Source organism: Haliotis cracherodii, unplaced genomic scaffold (assembly GCF_022045235.1).
Source record: "Haliotis cracherodii isolate W230 unplaced genomic scaffold, xgHalCrac1.p SCAF_10, whole genome shotgun sequence".
NCBI classification, from domain to species: Eukaryota; Metazoa; Mollusca; class Gastropoda; order Lepetellida; family Haliotidae; genus Haliotis; species Haliotis cracherodii.
The window spans coordinates 45,329,776-45,341,319 of record NW_027266265.1 but is presented as its reverse complement, the minus strand read 5'-3'; the positions used below and the strand labels follow the sequence as shown (position 1 = coordinate 45,341,319).

Genomic DNA, 11,544 nt, shown 5'->3' with positions numbered 1-11,544 from the left:
TACTCCGTCAAATTACCCAACAGATTCCTCCCACCTCAACACACACCCTGTCGAAAAACACATGCCCAACCGACCAAAGCACCCTTTCTGTCACTATCTCCCCATTACTCAACACTCCCCCACACGATATAGTTGACAACGGTTTATCCAAGGTAAAGAATAAAAGAGTGCAGAGAAAATCTCACTGCACAGATGAAGGGAAGAGGAAAGTGTGGATTACACAGAAATGGACAAGTGAAGGTATCCATGACAACACAACATGCTGGAAACAAGGTGACAACAGCTGAATGACATGGACATAGGTAACCCATTACCCCTGGAATCGCGACGTTAATGCTTCCAGCGTCAAGAATGGGGGAGAGTTGGGCGTCACTGCCTTGTTCAGGAGTCTTTGCCTCACGCTGAGAACGCACACAGGGTAGAAAGGGAAAAACACACATTACTGCAGGAATCAACAGTTACTATGGTAACAGAGAGATGTGCAGTCTCCTCGTTGTTAGTGACATTCAATACAAACTAAGAAAACCACCTCACAACAATGAAAATTCGAATGCACAAAAGAAAAAAACAGGGAAACTCATCCTGTAGGAACAAACAATGAAAATTTGTACAGTCCCCATTATATTTATCAATATGTTTGACAAAAACAATGACGGTCACTGTCTTGGAAACTGTGCTCATCTGGTTAAACAAGCTCCTGAAACAAGAGAATTACGGAAACGTCCATCCCAACATTAAAGTGGTTCAAGAACCCATAAGCTTATCAATCATCCTGACATTTACCAGGGTAATCTGACACACTGACTAACACCAGCTTCTCGATATGGTATTAACTTATTACACAGAAGACTTACAAAGATATAAACTCACTTTCTTTAATAAAAAACAATAGAAATCTATTCCGCAAAAGCCAATTTCAGAAAGTTCCCCTGGCTGAAAAACTGAAGACAACTTATCATATGTAGTGAGAGTAAACAAAACAGTTTGGCAGTGAAGCAACAACAAGATGGCTTGACCCTGTCCTAACATGCCTGTGTTGGGTAGATCTACTAGATTGGTACAATGTATGTAGCTGGCAGCTAATGCATCCAGCAACTCAGATACAAGTCCGAAGCCCAATAAAATCTAATTTGCTCTTGCAAGCTCAGCTAGTAATAGTCCATATAATAACACTAGAATATACTGAAATGATGCAAAGGCCAAAATTCGGGCCAGTAGTCTTGAAAGGTTTGACACAGACTACTACTGTGTGCCACTCAACCTTCAGTTTTCTTCTCTTGAGTAAAAGTAATTTATGAATGACAGTTTAACATAAGGCTAGTATCAGCTGACTCCTACAACTAATCTCACTATCTAGGAGGATACTCTCCCTACTCACTAGTTTTTCTACAAGCAATGAGAATCTGATTGTTTCAAAGTCATGCAGAAACGTAACAACAGCATCTTTTGTCTGGTACAATTATTGCACTGCTGGCTAACAAAACACTTCAGAACAAGATGGCTCCTAAAATATGTGGCTGTGAGTTGTCTCCCCTTCATTGCATGGGCAACTCCAGGGACTTATAATGAAACAAGAAACCATGTAAGCTGAGAGCAACACAAAGGCATCATAAAGTCACTCACTGAAAAATGAAGAGTAACTCATAATGACAAGTACCATCCACAAAATCCACGATTCCATTGCATACCTCATGCATGAGTTATTAAGAACACTTTGCAACAAGTTAGACGGGGTAAAACAAAGGGTGATAATGTTGCCATCACACTCCAATGCAACTAGTCAGTTCAGAAAAGGCAGTCTCTCTCCTAACTATACAACTGAAACGTAAGGGAACATGACACCATGCCCACACAGGCAGGCTAAGAGATGAAAATAATTACTTGTCTGCTTTCTTTGCACCTCCGGGTAGGAAAAACCCAGTTTTGTGGTCTGGGGTGGGGCCCTTCCCTGCAGCCGCGGCAGCTTTTCGTTCAAAGAATGAACTCAAGATTGCAATTTTGGAAAATTTGGCAGACACTGAAATGCTCTTTTTCATATTCTCAGCGTCTGGTTCTGATTTTGACAATAGATTGATCTCAGTTGGAGATGGTAAGCCCACCTCACCTGGAGTGATTGAACCCAATTTGGATGGGCGTTTCTTTTGGCTACTTTTACGGTCAAGTGTCATGCTTGAGGTTAAAGTCTTTACAAAAACTGGTCTATTAAGACTGCCATCAGCGGACATGGGTTGGGAGATAGTAGGGCTTATAGAGAGGGAGTCTGCGTCCATGCCCCAACCTATTGGGGCAGTTTTAGTCTTCTTCACTTCTCTTTGCTTGCTGTACAAATATCAAAAGAACAAAACTTTAAACACGAGATGGAAGTCACAGAGCCACCACAAGACAACTCAGATGCTGTCAGGACCAAACTGAAAGCCATGTATTACAAGATTTCTAGATACACACTACTACATACAAGACTGTACAGGACAAAACCAGAATCAAATTATGAATCGACACAAATTAAGTACTGAAGATAATGGTACTCCAAATTTTTTTGAGAAAAAAAATAGATAATAAAATACTCATGCAATATTAAGTTGATACCATTTGAGATCATAAATTACAGTAGTTATTTTCATCTTCATGTAATTTTCAGCATATACTCTGCAAAAAGCATTATGTTCTGCATGTTCTGCATAGGACCTTTAACAAATAGTTTTAGTTTACAACAGCTAAATGCAAAGCCTTCATACTCAACTTTACCCATTCCCCCAGCGGTTATTCTTTAAGCAAGCATTAATAAATCAAGTTTCAAAAGATTCAGCCATATTTAACTTGCTTGTCTTTAAGCAACACCACATCACAACTTATACAATGCATGTTATTATACACTGATTGCCATATGAACTGACAGGCTCATATTACCCACCAAAAGGATTTATCCACTAGTCTGAGAGAGAGAAAAAAAATATGATCTCCATGGACCTGTTATTTCAGAACTTGATCAATACATGTCAGAAATAATTCTAAATTTGAAGAAAAGTATTCCTGGTATAGTAAGAAAACAGTAGATAGAACTCAGTATAACGATACTCAGAGAATAAGAAATACAAAAATTTCTTAAAAAAACCTTCCTTGCTGCCTCAATGAAATATGGTGTAACTTTCACAAACAACAATAACCAGTAGGGTACTAACCGAGGTGAGAGTGACAGTGGTTCGAGGTGTGGTTTCTGGGAGTGTCCAGGGGCGGACTGTTTCCGCAGTTGACTGGCAGCCTGCTGGAGCTCATGCTGGTGTTTCTTCAGCTTACGCTCGGCCAGCAGGTAGTACGTGGCAGTGATGTGATCGTACGAATCTTTGTCTAGAGAGCTGCCAAAGATGAATGCAAATATATGTCATACTTAGGCTTAAAAAAATAAGTCTTGGTTCTCAGGCACTGCCCGCATCATCTGTAACTCTGCCTCACGTTTCATTTTTCTATTTTCAAAAGAAACATTAAAAAATCCTAATATTGAAAAAAACAATGTGATAAAAAAAGACAAGCAGTTACTTCCCTTTACATGCCCACTGCTTTAGTGTGCATCTCATGTTATGGTGATGGCAGCAATAGGAATTTGTATGCTTTAGTCATATAGTCCTCAAAATACAGTATCATGCTGCATTATTATTCCTGCTGAAGCTTACATAGCACCAGGGTTGTATTCTCTTCAAAGCAGCTTGGATAGGCATTTGGCACTTCACAAATGAAACAACTCTATAACCACTATCTTATATTCCACAGCACTGAAAAGTAAATCTATGATTTAGGTGTCCAATAAAACATAAATCTCTGAAAACTTTTGTAAGTGGGCAGCGAGATACATAACAAAAACCTTTTTGTTACTAATCATTTTTCAGCACTGAAGATATCATAAGCATGTGAATCTGTATACCTTAAATAAATATCAACCATAATTGCTCTTAAGACTTACTCAACATGCTCAAAAGATGGCATACACTTATGTAACTACATCCAGAAAGCTTCCTTAAATGAAACCGTGACACTTTCCTTGTAATTGTATGTTCTTCCTGAAAAAAGGGGCGGTGGAGTAGCCTAGTGGTCAAAGAGTTCGCTCGTCACGCCGAAAACCCCGGTTCAATTCCCCACATGGGTACAATATGTGAAGCCCATTTCTGGTGTCCCCTGACATGATATATACTCACTTACTCTTACTGATAAAGATAATCTCTTCACATTACTGCTGTTGATGTCAATAACAGCTATTGGTTCAAGTTATTAGACCATACCTTGTAATTAACAGGGAACCTTTAACAGAGATTCATTGACACCCAACCCTACCCAAAATGACCCTCCCTTTGTGATCAATATTTGTCCCCTGATTCTGTCACTGATCTTATTTCCGAAATCTGGCGAATTAATTATTATCAGAGGTAAGCTCTGCATAGTTGTTAACGTACCTGACAATCTCGTCCTTGGATGCAATCTTCCCCTCAACCATGCGCTGTACGACGTAGGTGTGGTCTTCAGCTGTTAGATGTTCATGTGAGATGAGGGGCATGTAGAACACTGGGTTGTACTCTCCCCCGACAGTCACCCATTCGTGGCGCAGGATCTGATCCAAGGTCAGTCTCCGTGATGGCTCGCGTATCAGCATACCACGAATCAGTCTGAGACACAAATGCAGCGTTAGACACCCATAGGGTGCTGGGATCCATGAAATTTGTTACTATAACTTTTTTTGAACATTACATTATGAACATATTGACAAAATTTATAAGTGCAAGTGTTAATCATGTTAATATAATCATTTGAATTTAAATGAATCATTTGAATAAAACAGGATAATATGCTTTTCTTCCATAAATCATGAAATGACAACTGCAAAATGACACAAAATGTTTGCTTCCATGGTCAGCTGTCCCCTCTTGATGGGAGTGAAATGTGTCTGAACAGTGTCTCTCAAACACAGACATCCTAAGACTCTGTGCAGTGTATAAAGAGGTATAAATTCCACTTACTCCCTACAGCTACTAGAGATGTGGTCGGGGATGTTGAACTTGCAGTCCATGATCATGGTGAGTGTTTCACTGTCATTAGCTTCTTGGAAGGGGGCACAGCCACACACCAGCATGTAGAGAATCACGCCCAGACTCCACACATCTGCAACAGGCAACAACAATTAGAAAGGACGAGTCCAGAATTCCTCAACATGCTCAAGGATTACCCAGAATAACTTAAATGACGACAATGACGAGGATCCTCAGATTTTTATTCCCAATTTCTAACACAGAACCACTGCTGTAAAGAAAGACAAAATACCGGAATGTTAGACGATCACAGTGGCTGAAAATGCCTGCATGAATACCAAGACATGCATGGCCAATTTCACAAAGCGATCTTATCAATTATTAAACTGATGCCATGCTTGCCATAAAAGGCGACTATGCTTGTCGTAAGAGGCGACTAACAGGATCGGGTGGTCAGGCCCGCTGATTTGTTTGATGCATGTCTTCGTATCACAATTGTGTGGATCAATGCTCATGATGTCAATTACTGGATTGTCTGCATGGTCTGGTCTGGACTCGATTTTTTACAGACCGCCATCATATAGCTGGAATATTGTTGAGTGCGGCGTTAAATAACAAACAAACAAACAAAATCAAACATTAAACTGGTGATCCTCCAATATGCATGATATGAGACACTAACCACACAATTCAAGCAAACACCAAGAACATTATGTGAAATTTTAAATCGGTACCCATGGCAATTACAATGTACCAACTATCGTTGCCATGGAAACATGACAGATACGGTACATCATGTATATTCATGGGTTCACACAAATCATGCTAATTTTTTGGTAACTTATGCTTGGTGGCGTTAATCATGTACACATTCTATCAAGTGTTGCCGAAATTGCCCACAAATGGTTGATCAGGTCCTTTGGATATATGAAAGCTTCCATACAAGACGAAATCAAACCAATTATTTTTCTCATTCTCTTTCAGTCCTGAATTAATATGTCGTACAATATGACCATGAACAACCCACACAAACCCTCATAATGTTTCCTCAAGAGCAGTGAGGTCAAGTAGATACATGGACAGCCAATGTAGAGTTGACAGTCTCATTACTAGCCTCCGCTCTATAGCTCTCTGCCAGTCCCTTGAGTGTTCACAGCAACATGCAAGAGGTCCAGAGGACAATGACAACAAAGTGTAGGCCTTCCAAATCCTCCAGCTACTTGCCTATATTAGAAGATCTTGCTGTGTAAGTCACTGCGGTCAAATGTTTCAGGCTTATTTAAAGACAGAATTTGGTTCATTTCTTGTTGGGTAGTATAAATTACTGGTATCAGGGTTTAACATGATGCAGAAATGAGCATCCAGTTGGTATGTATAGAATGGATGCAGAAAAAAACAATATTTCATTTCGGTGGACACACAAGAAAACAGTGTTACCAATATCCCCTGCCATAGAGCACATTAGGATTTTGTTTGTTCATTTACCGTATTCGATGTAATAAGTGCACAGGACGCTCTCAAAATTAGAAATAGGGAGCTCTTATTGGAATATATTTTTAGTGAAAAAACAGAGTTGAAAGATATATTTTGTGGTTTATGCCGACAGCCTGAAATGTTTATGTATGACAGATATATTTTTCCAGAATTTAATTGCCCATAATTAAGTATGCATATAACACGTGAGTAGTACCAAGTTCTTGACAAGAAATATAAAGGTCGTGTAATTAAAATAATTATCAAATCTTACAGTACACTACATCATTTCATTACTTTACGAGACCCTTTAAGTATATTACTGGGGATCCCCTGGACCCCTAGTTTTGTAGGTGATGGTAAACCCCTGTGGCATAATTCTTTGGCCTTGAACATCAGATGCAGACATTAATAAATGTCTCTTATCTGCTTAGGAATATTTACTTATTCCTCCCACGCAGACAATGTAATGTTTATAGTGCCAACACCACAAACAAGCTGAAACATTTACTGAGCCAGATGATGGGCCCATGATGTGAAGCAACACACATCGTACAGTTTGTACCCATTGCTGAAACCACAAATATCGACCAGAATTGATAAATGGTGAACCCCTGTGAACCGATGTGTGGTAAGAATCCTGAGAAATAACAAATATTGATAAAGTAATGTAAAGACAACTTGAAGTTGGTTTTAGAATTTACAATTTCTTTTCCTTAAATGACTAAAGGAAGTTATTATCGTTCAGGAAGATGAACTGTACCACATGATAACCTGGTCATGGTACTGCAGACACTCAAACAAGGAGGACCATCATCCAGTCCTTGCCACTTAACATGTTTAAACACCACTAAACTTGTCTATTGACTCAATGTTATAACATTCATCAATCTAGCAATAAGCAATGACGAATGATTACCCTAATTAGTCACTTATCAATTACACTGTCCAGGCTGTGACTGGTAATGGCGGTTATAGATCATGAAGACTTCTCCCTCGTTGAGGTGACAGAAAATGTGTTATTCTTGACATTCATGTCATTCTGGTACTAACAAGAAGTAGCGTTGAAGATCTAAATCTACTCAGGACTATGAGTTTAAGTTTAACTTCATCAGAATAATCAAGTACACTTGGATCATAACAACACAGAAACCACCTTGACATTATGAAAATGAGTTAAAAATAAATGACGTATTTCAGTTACGCCCTTCAAATAACATAAAACTGTTCAACTCTCCCTAGCAAATTACAGCAAGAGAATGTTCTGATGCACTCAATAAACAAGCAGATAAACAACCTGTGCTTTTCTTAGACCAAGACTGGAATGCAAGAAAAAATAGAGCGCCAATTCCCTGTGAGCTAAATTTAGGTAACAGGCACACGTAGGTGTAGCACTAAGCATTTAATGTGAAGGTAACACCAACACACTTCCACATCTCTCTGTGGGCTGATAACACTAGAGCTGAGAGAGAGAGATAGGTGGGCAGGAACTTCAGTGTCTACTTGAACATTACTTCACACAGCCACTACATACAAATCTGACATACAATTTATGCAACATATGAATATGATTTGATTGAAACAAATGCTTAGGGTTCTCTTGTTCACATGATTTTCCAAAATTTCACAAATGTGGACAAAACTAAAATCTTCAGAACAGTTGAGTTTTTCTTTCTTGTTGACATGGTTGAATCAGGTATCTAATCTTGATGATAAAAGAAAGTAACCGTTTAACATATTTTACTTGTCTTTCCCCTAATCATTCATTACTCCTCTATTCACCCAACTAACAATTATTTTACCATACCAAATAACCATAACATGCTTAAACATTTCTCAAATCTTATACCTGTCATCATCAAACCTACAGTTTTGGACCCTTGAAGATCCAGGGTAGTATAGGTCTTCAGCAACCAATTCGTGCCGTAAAATGTGACTATGCTTGTCGTAAGAAGCGACAAACAGGATCAGGTGGTCAGACTCACTGACTTGGTTGATGCATGTCATCGTATCCCAATTGCATGGATCGATGCTCATGATGTCAATCAGTAGATTGTCTGGTCCAGACTCATTTATTTACAGACCGCCATCATATATCTATAACATTGCTGTGTGCGGCGTTAAACAAACAATGAACCAAATGACGCAATCAAGTGACTTAAATATAAAGGCAAACTCATTGATTCAGAAAGCCTTGAACCAATCAATGTCCATCTAACATGATTAATAAGTGTGAAGATTGAGTTCCAGATACTCTATGATAGTCTAATGTACCTGATCAGTGATGTATATACAAGACAGGGTTCCTCCTAGACTCCAATATCTGAGAGTCACCTTGACTCAGCCTATGAATTTTTGGGAGTCAAAAATATTTTTTTGAGAGTCAAATGTTTTATTATATGATTAATGAAATTTAAAGTGTTCACTGTTAATGTTACACTTAAAGTTAAGTATCTTTTAAATATTATATGTCTTTAGTTTAAGTTAACAAGTGTTAATTAATGTTCTCAGCTGATTGAACTTCAGAGAAATCAAGGATATATGAATGAAAAACAAAGTTTGTTGGTTTTATTTTTTCACAATCTTTAATTACTTTACAGCTCATGAAACAATTTACAGTGACACTTGTACAGGATGAATAAATAACATCAGTCTCAACTGTGAGACATAATTTTTAATCAAGGATGGATATTAAAATACATTTCATGTCAGATTATAAATTAATACCACTAACTCATTTACATCTTTTATCTAGTTATCTTGTATTATCTATCAACAGTGAAGTTCAACTGAAGAATTGTGAACACTTGTAATATTTTCTGGTTTAATACAGTTTATTAGCAACAACAAACACGCCCAAAGCTTTACATTTAGTATATACAATATTTATTCGTGTATAATACACACTATGTATAATTCGCACCCCTAATCATGGGCAATTAAATCCTGAAAAAAATATCACTCGTATATAATAACATAATACGCACAGACTTTTCTTCAGTCTCATTTCAGGCTGTCATCGGAAATAACTTACAAATTCGAATTGAATTACCCAAGTTAATCCTGTTGTTACACATCTGGTAATAAAAATGTGTTTTCTGTATATCTGACCTTATGTTTGTCATCTATTTTATTAATTTTATTTAAAATTTCATTCAATAATGTTTACCTAAATTTCGGCAAAAACATGTATCCCTCCGATACTTACAACTTCCGTTTACCCTGTTCCATAGGTTCCGCTTAACCACATACTATGACTGCGCCAAATCACATTATTCACCGCAACAATGATAATATTTTCTTTTGTTTCATTTTCAACGAGTCTACACATCTAGATAAACATATGTCATGGTTAACTTTTCGTGAGAAAGTATGCCGAAACGTGAAAAACCTTGTCCATTTGCGTAGTTTTCCTTTGATTACATCACGTGCTATCATCGAAGCCCCACAGAGTGTGAGAGTTACGTTCACTTTGATGAATAAATGTATTTTGTCGAGTACCTCACAGTCGCACAGTTTTAGTAGCATATCTATATAATTATGCAAAACAATATGTCAAGCCCCCGGCTGTTCTGATTTTAGCGTTTGTTTTAAAACGAGAGAAAGGTCTGGTCATGTTCAGGCTATGCAAATTAGCCCGTGGCAGTGGTGTTATGCGAAGTTATGTTACTTCTTAAAACGACAATTAATTAAAAACTAGACGTACATTTTAAGACGTTTGCATATATTGTCTTCGGAAAATGTTTTTAATTAAGTTCAGGTGAGCAGTTGTAATATTTACATTCCAAAGCTGGTAAACAACAACATAGATATTTTGAAATTGCGTCAGTCATGACGCAGTCATTTATTTCTGGACGTATTTTTCCTTAATTGAGTGTCATATACGCAAGAATTCTGCGTCGGGGGAAACCCTGTACAAGATATCCCCAAAGTTAGCCTGTGTAGGTATTTGTGGAATTTTGAGGAAACTGAAATACGACACTGCAACAACAGATGACAAAAGAATAGCCAATAAAGGGTAGCAGGTACTAAACCTGTCATCCATGAAAGGTTTAGCAACCTATAAATTATATGATACAAATGTCTAGCACTTTCTCTTATTTTGCTTAACAATGATCATGCTGATTGCCAAGGTATAACTATAACTATTAGAACCTGGCACTAATCATGCTAATAGGGGTGAAATGATACAGCAAAGTCATGACACACTGGTCACAATACAATACGATACCTCAAATCTTATCGAAATGTCTTGACAATAAATATTTCAGAGCAGGTTCAAAAGGTAAAGCACTCTGTAGACTCATGTTCGTAAGGGCTATTTCTTTAGTGAACATGTAACACTAATTTACAACACATTTTGCAATATCTGACTGACATAAAAACGCCTTGTTTCATTAAACAAATACACTGTAGTAAGTAATCTATTTCAGCAAAAGAATAGATAAAAAATGTGCACCGATGTATCATTTCACCCCTAGGTACTAAGTCCGGATATTCACATGACAATCAGTATTTTGTAGGGCATATTACAGATCTTTTTACCATAAACACAGCAGTGTAGAAAGAGGATCCAAAATTGCAATATAACTACAAAAATATTGTCGAAAAAGTTTATTTTCAGGGACATTTGAACTAAGTCTGTTCTCTACTGCTCAATCTCTGACCATAAATTTAAGTTGCATAGTTGTCTTAAATGCTACATGACCATCATGACCAAGACAAATATTGCAAAATAACAAACATAAAGTTACAATAACATAACTGGAGAACGTGTTTGAAATGCTTGGCTTAGGTCTAAATCAAATATATTGTTTAACAAGAACAGAGGATCAACAATCTGTTTAACAAATGTTCTACAATTTCCTAATCATGCTAATGGCATCTGTCTCTGTCAAAATCACCAGCATATCGAGTCCTGACATGAATGCTCAGAATTGTTATTTTCAATTCTTCTCAAAGATTCATAATTATGAGAATGCTTGATCCCTGGTAAGGTGTGTTTCATCATGATGGTAATCTGTGGTAGGCATGACTTGGTGTCTCCATGGTCACACAA

General features: G+C 37.5%; 1 protein-coding gene across 1 annotated transcript in view; it reads right to left on the bottom strand.

Annotated features, from left to right (window-relative positions):
• LOC139454425 (SNF-related serine/threonine-protein kinase-like) overlaps positions 1-11,544 on the bottom strand; it is a 38,183-nt gene that overhangs the window by 9,793 nt on the left and 16,846 nt on the right. Inside the window, exons 2-5 of the mRNA XM_071236124.1 lie at positions 5,004-5,145; positions 4,443-4,652; positions 3,180-3,353; positions 1,882-2,319 (exon numbers count right to left, since the gene is read on the bottom strand). Coding sequence (XP_071092225.1) covers positions 1,882-2,319; positions 3,180-3,353; positions 4,443-4,652; positions 5,004-5,145 — 964 coding nt within the window. The remainder of the gene's footprint in view (positions 1-1,881; positions 2,320-3,179; positions 3,354-4,442; positions 4,653-5,003; positions 5,146-11,544) is intronic.